This window comes from Dasypus novemcinctus, chromosome 2, assembly GCF_030445035.2.
Source record: "Dasypus novemcinctus isolate mDasNov1 chromosome 2, mDasNov1.1.hap2, whole genome shotgun sequence".
NCBI lineage: Eukaryota > Metazoa > Chordata > Mammalia > Cingulata > Dasypodidae > Dasypus > Dasypus novemcinctus.
The window spans coordinates 160582438-160601965 of NC_080674.1; the positions used below are offsets into that span (position 1 = coordinate 160582438).

At 36.7% G+C, this 19528-nt stretch overlaps 2 protein-coding genes across 2 annotated transcripts in view; both read right to left on the bottom strand.

The window, feature by feature from the left end:
* Positions 1 to 7382: 7382 nt before the first annotated feature.
* The window catches only part of ZNF300 (zinc finger protein 300), a 37188-nt gene continuing 25042 nt past the window's right edge, over positions 7383 to 19528 (bottom strand). Inside the window, exon 9 of the mRNA XM_071210788.1 lies at positions 7383 to 9157. Coding sequence (XP_071066889.1) covers positions 8137 to 9157 — 1021 coding nt within the window. The 3' untranslated portion in view covers positions 7383 to 8136. The remainder of the gene's footprint in view (positions 9158 to 19528) is intronic.
* LOC131274481 (zinc finger protein 300) lies at positions 9474 to 18927 on the bottom strand. The gene is made up of 6 exons (XM_071210784.1): positions 18442 to 18927; positions 17583 to 17709; positions 16873 to 16917; positions 11768 to 11894; positions 10638 to 10748; positions 9474 to 9682 (listed from the first exon to the last, which is right to left on the bottom strand). Exons 3-6 carry the CDS (start codon positions 16885 to 16887, stop codon positions 9615 to 9617), a joined length of 321 nt encoding a protein of 106 aa, XP_071066885.1. The 5' UTR covers positions 16888 to 16917; positions 17583 to 17709; positions 18442 to 18927; the 3' UTR covers positions 9474 to 9614.

Sequence of the window (19528 nt, forward strand, 5' to 3'; positions counted from 1 at the left end):
AACTGATTTAGAGGTAAGTATTATTCTGATGTTAAACCAAGACAAAACTGTACACACAAAAAAAGAAACTATAAACCAATATCTCTGATGAACTGGGACACAAAAATTACCAAGAAAATACTAGCAAACTGAATAAATCAACATGTTAAAAAATCATAAACATGACTCAGATTTTTCCCAGGAATGAAAGGTTTAACATCCAAAAATTAATCGGTGTAATATACAATATTAATTGAAAAAAGGATAAAATCACAATCATCTCAGTAGACACTGAAAAAGGAGGGAAAAGTACCCTTTCATGATTAAAAACACCCAATAAACTAGGAAAAGAAGAGAACTTCTTTAACCCAATATAGAGAATCTACAAAAAACCCACTGCTATCATCATAAATAATGGTGAAAGACTGAAATGTTTTCCCCCTAAATAAGGAACAAGACAAAGATGCCCACTTTCACCATTTCAGCATTGTACTGGAGGTTCCAGCCAGAGCAATTAGATGAGAAAAATAAGAGGCATTCAGGTTGGACAGGAAGAAGTTAAAACTACTTTATTTTCAGAGAAAGTGATTTTGTATATAGAAAATTCTAAGGAATCCACTAAGCAATTATAACTAATAAATGAGTTTAGAAAAGTTGCAGGTTATAAAACCATTATAAAAATTAATTTTATTTCTACACACCAGCAATGAATAATCCAAAAATTAAATTTAAAAAAATTCATTTATGATAGCATTGAAAGAAAATGGGAAGAAATTTAAAAAGTACAAAACTACTACACTGAAAACTATAAAACACTGTCAAAAGAAATTAAAAATCTGAATTAATAGAAAGACGTATCATTTTGGATTAGAATACCCAATATTGTTGAGACAGCAAAGCTCCCCAAACTGATCTAGATAGTCAATGCAATCCTTTCAAAATCCTAGTCAGCTTTAGTGGGAAAACTGACAGGCTGATTCATATGGAAATGCAAGAAACTCAAAACAGACCAAAAAAAAAAAAAAAAATTCTTGGAAAAGAAGACCAAACGTGAAAAGGACTCATGTATTAGTCAGTCAAGAGGGTGCTGATGCAAAGTACCAGAAATCTGCTGGGGTTTTAGAAAGGTTATGTATTTGGGGTAGACGCTTACAGTCACAAGACCATAAAGCGTAAGTTACCTTCCTCACCAGTCTGTTGCCACATGTTGGAGCAAGATGGCTGTGAGTCTCTGTGAGGGTTCAGCCTTCCTCTTCCTCCTAAGGCTCCATGGTCCCAACTCCTTCTTTTCTCAGCTGTGGGTTAGCATTAGGCTGTCTCTCTCCCTGGGGTTAATTTCTTTCCAGGCTCAGCTACTCTGCTCTCTTCACAAGCATACTATGAGGCTCATTCTCTTCCTAGGGCCTCTGCCATGCCCAATATAGTCTTCTCTTTCCTCATGTATCTGCTTCTTTGTGTATTTACTTCCAGGGGCTCCAGCCTCAAAATTCAAACTCTCTCTTCTGCCATGTCCATTTCTCTTGGGTGGGGACTCAACGTCCTACTGATGTGGCCAAATGAAAACCCCAACCTTAATTTAATCAAGTAAAAGTGAAACCTCTGAATTTAATATAATCTAATAAACCCAGAGGAACAGACCAGTTTACAAACATAATCAATATCTATTTTTAGAATTCATAAACAATATCATCAAACTGCTACAACTCACATTTCCAAATTTCAATAATTACTACAAAACTACAGTAATCAAGGCAGTGTGGTACGGCACATAAGCCATAAATTAAGGAATGTGGGCAGCCACTAGAATCTGGAGAAGGCAAGGAAAAGGAATCTCCCATAGAGCCTCAAGAAAGGACTGTAGCCCTGCCAACACCTTCATTTTAGCCAGTAAGATTCTTCTCAGACTCTTGACTTATAGAGCTAGGAGATAATAAATGTGTCATTTTAAGCCACAACATTTGTGGCAATTTGTTATCATGGCAATAGAAAACTATCCAATCCCTATCAAAATCCCAGTGGTCATTTTTACAGAAATCGACAGCCAATCCTGAAATTTATATGGAAATGCAAGATATCTCAAATAGAACATCTTGTAAAAGACCAAACCTAGAAGACTCACACTTTCTAATTTCAATAATTACTACAAAGATACAATTATCAAGAGAGTGTGGTAATGGCATATAGACTACTAAGCAATGGAATAGAATTGAGAGTCCAGAAATGAATTCTTACATTCGTGATCAACTGATTTATACGAAGGGTGCTAAGACAATTTAATGTGAAAAGAATTATTTTTTCAACAAGTGGTGTTGGGAACAACTGGATTTACAGATGCAAAAGAATGAAATTGGACCTCACGCCTTACACACAAAAAAATTCAAAATGGATCATAGACCAAACCAGAAAAGTAAACTATTAAACTCTCAGCAGGAAACATAGTGGCAAATATTTGTGACCTTGCATTTAAAAAGTACGACACCAAAAATATGAATATAAGAAAAAACTGGACTTTATCAAAATTAAAAACTTTTGTGCTATAAATGATGCCATTAAGAAAATGAAAGGATAATCCACAGAATTGGAAAAAATTTTTGCAAATCACATATCTAATAAGGGAATCATAACCTAAATACATTAAGAATGCTTATAATACAATAATAAACAATTCAATTTTAAGTGTAAAAATGATTTTAATAGACTTTTCTCCAAAGTAGATAAGTAGCCAAAAAGCATATGAAAAGATGCTCAACATCATTAGTCATCTGGGAAATGCAAATCAAAATCACAAGATACCATTTTATACCCAATAAAATGACTATAATGAAAATGACAGACAGTAGATGTGTTGGTAAGAATGTGGAGAAACTGGAACCCTCATACATGGCTGGTGGGAATGTCAAATGGTGTAGCCACTTTGGGGAATAGTGTGTCAGTTCCCCAAAAGGTTGAATATATATATAACTACTATGATTCAGCAATACCATTCCTAGGTATACAAACTAAGAGAAATGAAAACATACATCCACACGAAAACTTGTACACAAATGTTCAAAGCAGCCTTATAGCCTCAAAAAGTACAAACAACCCAAATGTCCATTAACTGATGGACTAATATGGTGTATTGATATAACAATATTATTCAGTCATTAAAAGGAATAAAATAATGATACATGCTACATGAACGAATCTTAAAAACACTGCCCTAAGTGAAAGAAGCCAGTTACAAAAGACCAACTATTTTATTTATATGAAATATACAGAATAGGTAAATCTATAGAGACAGAAATTAGATTAATGATTGATTAGGACTGGGTTAGGGGTGGGAGTGATTGCTAATGGTATGGAGTTTATCTTTGAGATTAAAAAATGTTCTAAAATTGGATTGTGGAGATAGCTTCACAACTCTGTGCATATACTAAAAATCACTTATTTGGACAATTTAAACAGGTGAATTTTATGGCATGTGAATTTATACATCAAGTTTTTTTTTTTAAATAAAAAGAAACCAGATAGATGACTTGGGAAATTCTCAGATGGCAAAAAATGTTAAAATTAAGAGGCTGCAGTGGAAAGCAAGGTATAGAAAATAATCCAAGGATGTGGCTATAGCTTTTACAAAAACTTCAGAAAACTTCAGATTATTCAGTCACTAGTGATTAAGGTTATACCTCAAAGATCTTCTCAATTAAATTTAGGGATCCTAGGAAGGTTAGAGTATTGTCCCCCAGCCATCTCAGCAGGAGGCCAAGACAGAAGAGAGATTATCTCAAAAAAGATCTGTGCATATGGCTTTTGTCTAATGAGGTGAGGTGAACCCCTATGAAGTCCACACTAGGCCCACAAGGTTCTTGAGCAAATTATATCAGCAAAAACACTGCCAATACCCCAGTTTGAATTCAAAGAGAAAAGGGGATTAAAAAATGAAAGGAGGTTGTTAGACACCCAAAAATTCCACTAGCAGCAAGCAGGCTGATAAAACTACTCAGCTGCAACACACACTACCTTTCACGAAAAAGGAAGAATGCCTCAGAGGGTGGAACCAAGAACCAAGAGGGCAAAAACTGACTGCTAGAAAGGATCATTCCCAAATCCTGAAACCTAATTAAGGAATTAGTTGGGGTTTGCCATGCAGGATTTCAAAACTGTATTAAACCAGTAACTCCTATTTACATTCAATCCCCACCAGTATCTCTTGAACCAAAATGTTTGTAACTGTTATTCTATGCTTGCCTTATCATACGTAAGGATGTTGGGGCCAGATAATTTGTCTCCACTTTCACAGACGAGATGAATTATGCCTAGGAGCTTATTTTAATGGATTATAGCTGGCTCCTCAACCACACATTGAGGTACCTGAAATGAGATATTGGATTCGAACTGATTCTGTAAAGGGACAAGAGCCACAGAAACCTTGGGAGGGGTGAATGTATTTATGCATTTGAGAAGGACATGAATCTTTAGGGAACAAAATGTGGTCTGTAGTAGGAATAATTCTAAGAGGGCATCTCAAGATTAAATTTCTACTGTACACACACCTTCTTCTAGTTATTCAATCAAATATTTACCTAGTATTCCTACTGTTGAAGGAATTTTGCATATGTAACTAAAGCTTGAAATCAGCTAACTCTAAGATAGGGAGATTTTCCAGTTAGGCATTGCCTGATCACAAAAGTCCTTTAAATTCAGAAAGGTAGTCAGAGATGTGAAACACAAGAAAGGTATAATGTACTACTGCTGACTTGGAGATGGAAAGGAGGCATGTGAGAAGGGATGTGGGTGGCCTGTAGGAGCTGAGAAAAACAGTGAACAGTCAGCAAGAAAACAGGACCTTCAATGGTAATGAACTGAATTTGGCTAACATGAATGAACTTGAAAGCAGATTCTTCCCCAGCGCCTCCAGGCAACAATTCAGTCTAGTCAACAACTTGATTTCAGCCTTGGAGACCGTGAGCAGAGAATCTAGTCATGCCTTGCCTGGACTTCTGGCCCATGGAAACAGGAAGATAAATTTATGCAGTGATAGGAAACTAATACAACATCCTACTCTCCACTTGGCTTTTTTGTTTAATAAAGACCATTGCAATTATAACATATTCTCATTATTTCCATAGGGAACAGTCCCTATTGTGTACAATGCTTTATTCAAATTGCCTAACAATGACCATTTCAGTTGTCAGACTATATACAGCCAAACCTGCTCCAAAGGAACTGAGTCATCTTTTTGAAAGACAAAAGTTTTCAATTGTAACATAGACCAGTTATCAATCTTTTCCTTTATAAATGATTTACCTCACTCCTTATCCTATGGTCTTGAAAATATTCTATATAGTCTTCTAAATTTTTTGTTTTGTCTTTCACATTTAAATCTACAATCTGGAATTGATTTTTTGTATGGTGTGTGAAAAAGTCAAGTTTTCATTTTTTGTTCTACCCATATGAATAATTAACTGAACCAGAAACTTTAATCAAAAAGACCACTTTTCTCTCACTGCTCTGCAGTGCCACCATTGTCATAAATCAAATGCCTACAGTTAATTGTATATTTTGGGATTATCTTGTACCACTGGTCTATATGATTACTCATGTGCAATACCACATTCTCTTAATTACTATAGCTTTATAGAAAGTCTTAGACTGGTAAATTCCCCAAATTTGTTCTTCAAAGTTTCTTGGTTAATTCTTTCCCATTAGCACTTCTATATATATATTTAGAATCAAATTGTAAGATTTCAAGTTTATTGGGCTCTTTATATGGAATACACTGAAAACTGTGAGGAACTGAACTTAATTTTATTGAGAAATGTTGAAGGATATGACTATCATATATGCTAAATACCCTTTCAGAAACAACCATATGATATACAGGTAAAGAGAACAGAGCATCAAAGTAAGTTGATAAAGAATTATAGGGGAAAAAAGGACATCAGAGTAAGCTCAATGAAATTATCAATGTAAATTGAATGACTGTTTACTTAAAGTGGGATGATGAATAACAACTATAGCTTTAATTCCATATAAATAGAACTGAAACTCCATTACAACTTTGTGACCAGATGTTAGCTACACTCATGCAACAGGGTAATTTTTTCCCTCAGTAATAAAATCAGCTAAATGTATTTATGAATTGGCTTCTTTTGGATTTCATACCATGTTGCTGGTATGTAGAACTTTTAATATTAAAATAGTAAAAAGTAACTGAACTCCTTTATTTCTACATACTCTCTATATTTCTTTCTTTATACACAACTGTATTATTTGAAAATGTTTTAATTTTTCCTTTCTAATTCTTAGTCTTGCTTTTAAAATTTTTTGCCTCAATGCTCTACTTCCTCTAGTAAAACGTTGAATGTAAGTAATGAACTGTTAAACCAGCAAGTACAACATTTAAAGCAGATTTTCATCTACGTTTCTACACATTATATCGAGTTTCCCTGGGAGCCTTGACGTGGAAGGCAGAATGGGAGGGTGATGAAAAGGGAAAAACTATGAATCTTTGCTAGACTTACAAAATTTCCATGCTGTGGCTACACAGGACTCCCTCTTCACAAAATTTCTGTATTCTTTACATGATCCCTTATCCTTCTCATGCCCTCCCAAGAGCCATTGTGGCCTTTTCGTTAGGAACCCTCAGAGTAGCTAGACCCATAAGATGTGCTTTTAGGCCTTCTTTCCTAGGTCTGAAAGGCCAATTATATTTGTCAGTGTTCCCAGCCCACTGTTCCCAATGACACCAAGAATTTGCCCATGCTGGTTGCCCCAGCAAACCTTCCTTGCAGAACTTCCCTTCACACAGAGGTGCCCTGACTTTTCAAAGTAGATAGTCATGGAGGAAGGGGATGAGGAGAGCAGGAATCAAGCAGGAACTATGTAGAGATACCATGTTTACCCACACAGACTTCCCCAACCTTGCCAAGCATGCTCTCCTGCAAGGCATCTCCAGCAGAGGTGCTCACCTGAAGCTGTTAATGGAGGAAGAGGGAGACCCACAGGTAGAAGAGCAAGAGATATTTTAGGGACATCAGGTTCTCAAATCTATGGCAGGCATAAATTCTAACCCCAAGATTTTCCTCTCCAAGCATCCTTGGTTCTCAGGAAAAACAGTTGGGGCGGTAGGGCAGATGGCAGAGGGCAGGCAGGAGGTAAAAAGATATGAAACATGGTCTTTATGTGTAATTACCACATGTTGTATAAGTATGTAAAATAAAATAAACAAAATCTACAGTAACAGAAAAGAATAAGGCCACCAGGATCAAAGACAGTAAAATGGATCAGTCGTAGTGATAGGCAATCAAAAGCAGCGTATCTGGAGTGCTAAGCAAGTTCAGATGTGACTTTTCCATATTAGTCTTAGCATGCTGTTGCAGGATAGAAAGGAACGATAAAAAGGACTGTTATCAAAAACGTGTTCTATATTGTATTTTTATTTACAGATAAGAAAAAAACGGGTGAAGTAAGCTGCTGAAATCACACAACCTGTGTAGATGAACAGATTAAAACCCAAGACGATATGGCTTCAGTACCAAAGTCTTCCCACCATAACAAGTTCCCAGAGAGACACGGTAAAGGGGAGACCTGGTCAATTTCAATATCTGGGGTCCTTATAGAGAACTTACATACTTGAGATGGGAAAATAAATGAAGATTCTTTATTAAACCTGATCAATCCATTTTTCCATCTTTTTATAAGATTTTTATATATATCTTTAGGGGCAATGCTCAAGTCCCCTTCACAGAATGCCAGTTCTAAGAACTGACTTTTATTCAAAATTTCTTCATATCCTTTATAGTGAATTATTGTATGGCCATAATTTTGCTAGGCTTAATTAAGCAATTTCACCATATCTGATTTCTGCTATGTGGTATAATAAGGAATATGTAAGTTGACAATATTATATATATATATAATTTGTTCTACTGGAGTACTGACATTTAGTTCATAATTATTAAAGCTTGACATACCATGAAAAAATGTCCTGTTTATACAATTAAGTATATTGTATCACCTTTGCTGAAAAAGTTCATTATCACATTAGAAACATGACTTGATTTATAAAATTTTATCAACTCATTTTCCCCCAAACTTGTCAAATTCATCCAGTTTCTAATATTTATTAAGGCTTGAGCTAATACTGAAGGCGTTTCTAGGTCCAGTTTATTCCTACAGTTTCTGTACTGAATGAATTCTCTGGTGTACAGTGAATTGTGACTTCTGGATGAAGGCTTTCCCACATACACCACATCGATAGGGCTTTTCCCCAGTATGAATTCTCCGATGAACAACAAGGTCTGACTTCTGGGAAAAGGCCTTTCCACATTCACCACATATGTAAGGTTTCTCGCCTGTATGAATTCGCAGATGTCCTGGGAGATGGGACTTCTGAGAAAAGGCTTTCCCACATTCAGTACATATAAAAGGCTTTTCTCCTGTGTGAATTCTCTGATGTCCAATGAGATGTGACTTCTGACAGAAGGCTTTTCCACATTCACTGCATTTATAAGGTTTCTCTCCAGTATGTGTTCTCCGATGTATTCTGACCTGTGATTTCCGGAAGAAGGTCTTACCACATTCAGTACATTCATAGGGTTTCTCCCCAGTATGAACTAACTGATGTGTAATGAGTTCTGTCTTCCTGCTGAAGGCTTGCTCACATTGAGCACATTTGTAGGGCTTCTCCCCAGTGTGAATTCTTTTATGTATAACAAGGTGGGACTTCTCACAGAAGGCTCTCCCACATTCAGTACACTCAAATGGCTTCTCTCCAGTATGAGCTCTATGATGTATAATAAGCTGTGACTTCTGGGAGAAGGCCTTCCCACATTCTCTACATTCATAAGGCTTCTCTCCAGTGTGAATTCTTCGATGGATAATGAGGGGTGATCTCTGGGAAAAAGCTTTCCCACATTCACTACATTCATATGGTTTTTCCCCAGTATGAACTCTCTGGTGTATAATAAGGGATGATTTCTGAGAGAAGGCTTTCCCACATTCAGAACATTCATAAGGTTTCTCCCCAGTATGAATTCTCTGATGTACAATGAGGTGAAACTTTTCACTGAAGGCTTTTCCACATGCACCACAATCATAGGGTTTCTCTCCAGTATGAATTCTTTGATGTACAATGAGCTTTGAATTCTTAGCAAAGGCTTTTCCACATGTAATACATACACAGGTTTTCTTCCTAGTTCCAACATTCTCATACTGAGTAAGAGAGTGTTTATTGCTGAGAATGCTTCCACACTGATTTTCTTCACAGGGCATTACTTCACTGTGAATTTTTTGAAGTATGGAATTGGACACACTGTAGCTAGAAGATTTTCTACACCCAAAACTCTCATTAGAATTTTTTCTTGAATTGCTTTTATTACAACTAGGTAGATCCATTTTAGGTTTCAAGTTCTTTTCAAATGCACCACATTTATGGAATTTTTCTTTTGAAGTATCTGGGTCTATGCATTCTTGAAATGTTTTTCCAAATACATTGTATTTATGGCCTGACTCCGTAGTGACTGCTTTGTTGTTGATGACAGTGACTTGCCTGGAAAGTCTGTCCTGGTTTTCTTGATATCTCTGCAGCTGGCCATCACTTTGACAGACTTTTAAAATGGAATACAATGAACCATCCTTTGTGACTCCTTTCAGTATCTTATTTTGGAAGGAGAGAGTCCCCAAGACACATGATAGGGGGTTGTCAAGGTTACTCTTCCTGTCTAAAAGAAGGAAAGATAAAATCAAACAGTCATAAAGATCAGTTAACAGAGCAATGAACAAGTGGAATCAATGGATGATCCAAAGTCGTCAATGAATTCAGAAAACAGCAATGAAGACAGGCCATCTCAGAAGATAGTATCGCTTACAGGATGATCAAGTAAATAGACAAGGATGTTAAAGAGAAATAGTCATGTAAAAACTAGACCTGAAGGAGACAGAAAAGTGATGGTGTTCTTATCACTCTAATATTGGATTATTCTTCTAGGATCTTCTCATTTCCCCTATGTTTGAATAGAAACTGTTCTCACCTTCAGAATTCATTTATCTTATAAATTATTTGCTATACATACCTAAGTACAATTATCCTGCCACCACTATCCAAAGAAACAAGGTCACTTCTGTACTCAAAATACTTTTAACTCTCCTCAGTGTACTTTCCTAATTAACAACCCACAAAATAACAGAAAAATCCAAGGTCTTGCTGAATAACACAAAAGTGTTCATATACTCTCTCCCTAACACAGCTTGCCTACACTCTCCTCTTTGGACTAATCAATACTTAATATAATCTTTCAGAGCAGCTTTGCCACATCTCTTTAGATTCTTGTTTTCTCTGAACTTATAAAACAGTAATTGTATTTGATGTTTAATTTTGTAACCCTTGTATCTAGGTATATTATCTTCTAAAATACATTATTTTAAGAGGGCATTCGTCCTCTTATACCTTTAAGTCCCTTTCATAAAAGACATTAAAGATAAGATGTTGAGAAGAAATATCTTTCTCTGAAAGGCTCGAATTATTTAATTAATTACTTATTGACCGTCTACCAAATGCTCAGCACAAGAGCAAAGAAGAGTAAGAGATTTCAGTATGGGCAGAAACATAAGCCTCAGGCACCAAACAATCAAAAACAAAACAAACAGAATATTTCACTTCTCTTGTCTCCCACCTGTCTTGTTTTCACCTGGGTAGATCCAATTTGATATGTCTTTCTTTATGACCCAGGGATCTTCTCCTTGTTCCAACTTGGAGATGACATCTGGTTTGGAAACTGGATACCCTATTAAATAGAAATCACAAAGGAATTGGAAGTGACTGCATTGAAGGAAAAAGAGCAGGTGCAGTTTCACGAGGTCCACATGAAGGAGTCCAGTTGCCCCTCAGAAAAGTAATGATCTCCATTTGGGAAGGGAGGGAGGGCACAAACGTCATTTTATATATACATATGTATGTATATGTATATATCTCAGGAAACTACCTAACCACAGCAACTAATAAGGGAAAGGTGTTTGACTGGATGACTTTGAGTTAGACAGGGTGACAGTTTGAATTTGGTGACTCCAAAAGAAGATTATGTTTTTAACTATTCCATTCCTGTATGAGACTCTTTGATTACATTAGATTGAGTTAAGGGACCTTAATTAGATCCCTTGATTAGATTTTGAATGGACTATATCAGTGAGTCATGAAGTCAGGTTGGGACTCTGCCCTCTTACTATTGCCTTATATAAATGGAGACACAGAGAGAAAGAAGACAGAAAAAAGGGAGTTCTGCCATTTTGACCCAGACATGTCAATAAGAGGACTCAAGGATGGCTAGCAACAAACCTAAGGCACAAAGCCCCTAAGAGGCTGGGTCCATGGAGTAGCTGAAGGCTGAAGAGCAGAACCATATACTTGATTGCTCACAGCTGGGCTCAGGGAGAAAGCAAAGCAGCCAAGGCTGAGAGAGGGGGCCTCGAAAGAGACAAGCCATATGTCTGATTGCCCACAGCTGAGTTCCTGGAGACAGTAAGCCTTGAGGGGAAGGCAGAGATCTTGGCAGAGATGGCTGCCATCTCCCCTCACCATGTGGCAGGACACCATGATCATTAGTAGCTGACTTCAGTGAGAAAGCATTTCTGATGGTTCAATAATATGAACCAAGACATTCAATAATTTGGTCTGATTTGAACATGTTTGCAGACTTGAAACTGTAAGCTTTTACCCCTAATAAATATCCAATTATAAAAGCCAACCCATTTCTGGTATTTTGAATCAGCAGCCTTTGGCAAACTACGATGGGGAAATCATCCTTACCCACTGACACCAGGTGGCTGTAGTTTTCCAACATCACATCCCTATACAAGGTCCTCTGAGCATGATTCAGTTGCTGCCACTCCTCCCGGGTGAAATCCACAGCCACATCCTTGAACGACACTAACCCCTGTAACGGTACATTCCCATTCAATCTAAACCAATCACTCTTACCATTTCTATTACAGTATGCAAAACTATAATACCTAATTTTGCCTCATAATTTGGGGGAGAAACAATAAAAAAAAATCCTATCTTTAGCAAGAAGATCCAGATAGATGAGGGCAATATAAGAGGTAAACCATAAAGAGCCTACCTAAATACAAATGGGAATTCATAACTGATAAAAGCAGCATTCAAATAATTGAAATGAAGATAGATTATTCAACATATAATGTTGAAACAACCGGATAATCAATAAGGAAAGAATAATGTTGAAGGCATTCTTACTCCTTGGAAAACAGAATAAATTCTGACAGAGCAAAAATTTAAACTCTGAAAAAATATCCAAAACCATAAAAGTAATAAAACAAAACATGGGAAGATTTTTACTTATAATTAGCATGAAAAAGGCCTTTTGTAAAGCATAACATTTTAAAAAAAGAGAGAAGCCACATTTAGAGAATCAAAGAATACCAGTCTTCGGGACGACTAGTCTAATCCCCTCATTATATAGGAAAAAAATTAAGCTTCCCCCATATCTAATAGCTCTTCTATATGCTAGCAATATCTAGTTATAAAATATAATAAAATAATCAAAATAATAACATAAATAAAAATACCAAGGGATAAACTTAACAAGAAATGTTCAGGAAACATTCATAAAGAAAATGACAACAAATTACTGAGGAAGCTTTAAAATAAAGGACTTAGGTAAGTGTAGAGCCATAAAATATATCTTGGGGGGGAATTAACTATTTTAATTATGTCACTATTATGTGCATTATAGTTGTGCTATAATAGTGGAATTTGAGTGATTTGCAGTATTTTAAATAATGTTTCTGGTTTCCCCCCTAAATATCCCATTATTATCAAATACTGATTTCAGAATTAATACAAATTAAATACTGTTTCAAATATCAACATCCCTCTGCTTAAAAACCTCCTTTGGTTCCCTTATTGCATTCAAATTCAGCCTTCTTTTAGTCATCTCAATCTCAAACTTTCTCTCATCCCACACCAAGTTCCATATTCACTCACACCAATCAAGCTGCCAAGCACGCTGTGCTCATAACAACCCTATTAATATTCCCATATTACTTATGAAAAAACTGAGAATGACAGTGGTTGAGTAAACACAGTTACTTCATATATGGTAACAATATGTGGTTAATTCTCAAATTTAAAAGCAAGTATTCTGACTTTATAGCCTGGATTCTTCACCACACTCCAAACTGCCTCCTTGATATTTTATCTTCAATATGACTCCTAGTCAAAGTTTCCATGAAATAGTTTCCACTTAATTTTCCTCAGTTCTCATCCTTCCTAACATCACTCTGTCCATTCTACTTTTGAAAATGTTTTTTCCTCTCCACACCTTACTCCCTCACCGTTCAATAATCTTTTAAGCCTATTCCTGACTTCCTTGTAAAGACGGCTGCTCCCTCTGCTCTAACAGTACTCTGTGCTCCCATCTATTATACATCCTATCTGTGTCAATGTTGGTTTTCACAACTATTTAAGCCCATTTTACTCTGCAGTTCTTGCAGAAAAGAACCGTGCCTAAATTTTCCTGAGATGTTCAATAGCTAGCCAGTGCATATGATATATATTGGGAATTGAAGAATTGTTTGCTCAGTTGGGGCTCCTCCCCAGCATTAGGAAAGGGGAGGAAAGGCCTTAAAAAGGCCTACTGCAGGACCCCACATGCGTCTCTTACCCTGTAGCATGCCTGTACCTGTGTGTGGGTGTGTGTTATCTCTTTTCTTGTTCCTTAATAAACTCTTTACTCCCTTCCAAAAAAAAAAGAATATGCTGAAAATGAAAAACATAAGAAAAAGGAAAAGTAAAATTCATGCTTAGTTAAAAATAGTTCTGTGCATTCATCAATTCTGTTCTTTTGATTGGAAGATAACAAGTATGGTAACAAGTGTGGAATATAGAAGAAATTCATTTTGATAGGTAAATTAATAGATGTAATTCTGATATTCTACTTTGCTTTAATTACTGCCACTCAAATGCTCCAATATAATCAATATGCATAAATTTTGTTAATTCTGAGAAAAATACAATGCACCATCAGTGGGAAATTATACTTTTGTCATATAAAAACAGTTTTACAGCTTGGGTGACTAGAGGTGAATGGAAGGGGAGTAGGTGTTGGAAGGAAGAGGGAAGAAGAGTGTATATAAGGAATTCATTTTTAGATGTATGTTCCTGAAGGAACAGGCCTTAATTAGTTAATTAATCATGGTAGTTGGATGTACTGGGCTAATAAGTCTTCAATCAGCCTGCAGGTACTTTTTCACTCTCTAAAGTAGCACTGTCAAATAAAGCTAGCCAGGTACATAATTTAAAAATTTTAAAAGTTACATTCGAAAAGATATTTTTAACAATAGATATTTATCTCAATACATCCAAAATAATATCACTTCAACATGTAATCAATCTTTAAAAAATTTAATGAGATTTTTGTTATCAAATCATCAAATTCTTATATGTACTTTACACCTACAACACATCTCAATTCAGACTAGCCAATTTTAAGTACTGTCATATCTGTCTTTGCAAAGGAACAAAACTGTTATACTCTTTATGTATATTAAATCTACATAACGACTCTTAACATAAAAGTTGATTTCAAGATTTGACAATGATAATGGTGAAGATGTACTGACATTAACTAACAGTTAATGCTTAAATATAGTACAAACCATGACCTAATTGGGTTCTAAATGTGGTTTTTTGGTTTTGTTTTTTTAATTTATTATTTCATTTTTTTTTTAAAGATACATAGATCACACAAAATGTTACATTAAAAAATATAAAAGGTTCCCAAATACCCCACTCCCCAAACCCTCCACTTCTCCCACATAGACAACTTCTTTCATTAGTGTGGTACACTGACTGCATTTGATGAGTACATTTTAACTCATTTAATTTTCACAACAACCTACAAGGATTATAATCTCCAATTTATAGATGAAGAAACAATCCCAAGTAACTGATCCCAAAGAAGTATTATGTATCTGTTAAGCTAATAAAGGAGAACTCTATCAACTAATATGGGAAGATATTCAACTTGTATCCAAAAATATTTATGTTGGCCAATTTCTAGTGAAGTAAAAATTTAAGTTGTAGAAAAAAATGTTCACCACATTATTATTTTACCAAAAGAAAAGCACCTGAAATTATGAGACACGCACACATTTGAACTTTCACATATACGCAGTTTATTGGAGTTATGCTCATATCAAAAAAGATGTGGAAGTTTGAAACAAATGATTAACACTGATTATCCCAGGAGGAGGGGGGTTTAAGTTAAAAGGCCTTTTGGTTTATCTTTTCACATTGTGTTAAATGTTTATACCATATATAGAAAAAAAAATAACAGACTTTTAAAAATGGAAGAGCAGAGAAGGAACAGGTCTTGAGTGGCAGTGATCCTACAAACTCTGAAAGCACAGGCAAGGACATGGAGCATGAGGACTCCTCTTCAAAGCTTTGCCAGAGAATAATAACTTAACAGTTGTTGAGTAAAGGGTTAATTCAGCAGGTATAGAGTGCTCACACCATGTACTTTCCAAAGGACTGTCTTCAGTAGGGCTGACCCTTGACTGGCACCTGGGAGATAATCTCTGAGCACTTAGAATATCTTGTTTTTTGTAAACCTTGGGCCTTGCGCCACACCAGATCCTTTATGCCAACTATGTGATTTATAGTGAACACCTGTTTTTGTTCACCTGGGACCTAGGTCAATGCTCTATCATTTTGATTTCTAGTGGCTGGAGAGAGAGTAGATAAGGTCAATTATGTAGGCACTACATACCTAAGTGACTTTATTCCCAACACACACTCTGGACATCAAGGTTCAGGTAAACCTCCCTGGTTGGCAGCACTGTGTGTGTGTTACTGCACATCATTCCCGGAGAATGAAATGCTATCCACAAGACTCTACTAGCAAAGGACAACAGGAAGCTTGTTCCTGGTTTCTCCTACACTCTGCTCTACGTGGCAGGGATTTGAAGCTATATGTACCCCAGAAAAACAGGTTCTTAAACATAATCCATTCCTGTGGGTGTAAACCCATTGTAGGTAGGACCTACTGATGAGGCTATTTCAGTTAAGGTGTGACCCACCTCATTCAGGATGGGTCTTAATCTTATTACTGGAGTTCTTAATGGAATGAATACAGAGAAAGAGAAAGCAATAAGCTAAAATTGAACCCAGAACAGAAGGGAGAGACCAGGAGATGCCACTCTGCGCCCTGCCATGTTGCAGAGGAACCAAGGATCACTAGCAGCCAGTCTCTGGGAAGAAATCATTGCCTTGACAGTACCTTGATTTGGAAATTTTCACATCCTCACAACTGTAAGCTAGTAAATTCCCATTGCTTAAGCCAAGCCACTTAATGGTATTTGCTGGAGCAGTCTAAGAAACTGAAATAGGTCATATAGTTTGCCAGCTCCTGATCTAAAAGATAATGTTCAAAGAGTTTGACCCTGACACTGTGATAGCTTCTTTCTAAAAGAGATATTTTAAGACAAAACTACAACAAATCTGTTGCATTTACCACAGGAGTATTGATGAGAATACTATACACTCTATTACCTATAGAACCCCCCCGAAAAGGCAATTTCTCTTAGGTCCTACATAGCAAGAAATATTTCCTTCTAATGGGAAATTCATCTGCTTTATCTTGGTGGAGAATCTAATCATGTAACTGATGATGTCTTCTAGGAAAGTAAGAAAAAGAAAAATGTGTACATCAATTTAATAACTTGGTTTCAGACCAGATTATCCACATATTACCTAGCAACTCTTTCCAGGGTTTGATCTTTATTCTCCTTACATTTTTTCCCTAATCTTAATTTCTATCTATCTGTATTATTCCATTTGATTGTATGAAAAAGCAAGGGGGTAGGGGAATAAAAAAATAAGTAACTCACCTGAAACTTGGTCATTTTTGGCTTCTCTTGTAAAATGGCAGATGCCTGAAAAAGCAACACTGGTGATGAGAATGAAGTTTTCACAAACAGACGGAGATCACAGCTTCCACATTCACCACGCTAGAAAAAACCACCACCAGAAGTCAGGTGGATAAAGGGCTACCCTGTGGGAGAAGGTCATTTTGGCCTTACAAAAGGGTCAGCAAATACCATGTGAAGAAGACATCAACCTTTAGCCCTTTAGCGACTATTAATAAGATCATATGGAGGGTTTTTAATTGGATATAAAGATATGTTACCTATTGATTACTGTATTACTATATTGTTCCCCTTTGAACCAGTAATCCTATTTATACAACTTTATCATAAGGCAATAATCATGGAGATTTATATATATATAAAATACTCAACTGCAAATGGAATAGTTCCCTGGCAACAAGAATGGGAATGACCAACTGGAAAACAGGAAGGCATTCCCATATTCCCCAGAAAGAATGAATTCCAATAATCACCCAAGAGCTCTCGTATTTTTCCCTAAGTAAATTCTCCTGCCAAATCAGTATTCATAGAGTAAAATGTTGATTTTAAGATGCTTTTTGTTTAAAATTTTATTGCCGATTTTCAATAGTTCAGTTGTCTGAATATAAAAATAGTGATAGGTTGGAACCACTGATAAAAGAGAATAGACCAAAACGTAGGAAGGTACTTACCTAGTATATTCTTCTTAGTCCCAGAATGGGTTATGCAGATAGGGCGGAACTGGTTCAAAGTAAGTGGGGACTCCCATGACAGGGAGACTGTTTCATATGGGGTGACTCAGGTTTTATCAAAGCATCCCTGGAAGGAAACAATCAAGAGAAATAGTCAAGTTCATCTCTGGACATTCAGCAAGTGCTCAATAAGTGTTTCTTTAATAAAATACAAAATCATTTCAATAAACTTAGAAGGCAGCAAGACCAAAATCATACTGTTCAAAAGTATTCTATGGTTTTATTTGGTCCCGTTTTAAAATGATGTACATTTCTGGGGAGACATGAGATTAAGGAGGTGATTGATGTGGGGGCAATGGTGGATTGAGAAAAGACCCGATAAGGGGCTTGATCTTTAAGAACTCAACGGCTACCTTTCATTTGTGGAAATGTTAAGGTATTTAAGGCCTTGTAAATTAGGGCTGACCATCATCAGGCGCTGGCCCCATTCTGACCCCTCCAAATCTCTGAATCCCCATGCCCAGCAATCTCACAACCCAGAGAACTTCCCATCAAATCATGAGCACACAACACCCCCATTATTTCCGCAATAGCCTTCCCTAGTCAATGATTTTCAAAGAACCCCTAAATCACTGAACCATCATGCCCACCCCTCAGTCCACATACACGCCATTTCTGACCCCAAAGACACCACTATTGATTCGTTATTCCCCAATTACTAATTACATAGCTAACCCCATCTCTTATCTCCAAATAAACCCAGCATTAATCCCAAAGACCTCCCTTACCAAGTGACTTCCTAAGCCTCTCATCACTGACCCTAAGGTTCCCCAACCCCCAATACCAATCCCAGACTCACCCGTCACTCACCACACACATCCTCCTTCTGTCTCCGCGGCTTCGTTACCAGATTCCGAAACGTCCATCGTCAGATTAAACTGAAAAGGGAATCACTCCACTTTAGTGAATTCATCCGCTTCCTGTTGGTGACCAAAGCGCGCTGCTCCCGAGCCTGCGCTGTTTCGTACCCGGCCGTTTTGCCCATTCCGCATCCGTCAGCGGCTTTGTTCAGGGGGCAATATGGCTGCTCCTACCTACTGTTTCTTATGGGAGCCGCCATTTTGAGAGTCCGGTCAATTCCGTACAAGCGGAGGAATTGGATTTATTCCGAGATTCATTAGAGGAAAAGGAAGAGGAAGATGTGCTAAAGGTATATTAGCACACAAGCAAGTAAATTGCAGATATTTACAGACAGCTTTTGCGGGAATGTGGGGGAAGAAGTTCGAGTAATACCGTTCTCTACTGAAAAACAGCAGTTGGTGATAGAGGAAGAATTTGGAATGGTACAGTCTCATAAGCAATTCTGCTCGTTAAGAGGTAAGCGTATTTGTAATGGTACAGTCCCGGGTTGGGAGATTCCCGGGCTGAGGGGTGAAAACGTGGAATGGTACAGTCCTCTCCCGGGCGATTACCCCTTGGGATACAGAGGTAAATGAAGTGAAAGAGTTGGGGTAGCGGGGAAAGGGAATAAATAATACGTATTAATTATGCTAATAATGATTATAAGGAACCCTCCTAAAGGAGATTGCATTTGCACCAATAAATTGCAAACATAATAAAATGAAAAAAACCTTAGCAAACTAGGAAGGGGAATTTCCTCTATTTAATAAAAACCATCCGAAAAAACGTATAGCAAACATACTTAAGGGTGAAAGTGAATGTTTTCCTTCTCAGATTGGGAACAAGGCAAGGATGGTCACTCTCACTCTTCTAATTCAATTTACTATTGGAAATTCAATCTAATTATTAACAAAAGAAAACAAAATAAGAATAGAAATGAGAAAGGAAAAAATAAAACTCCCTATTTAAAAACGACATGATTGTCTATAGAAAAGCCAAAGGAACTTACCAAACCCCCAAACAAAACAAAACAAAAAATCCCTCCT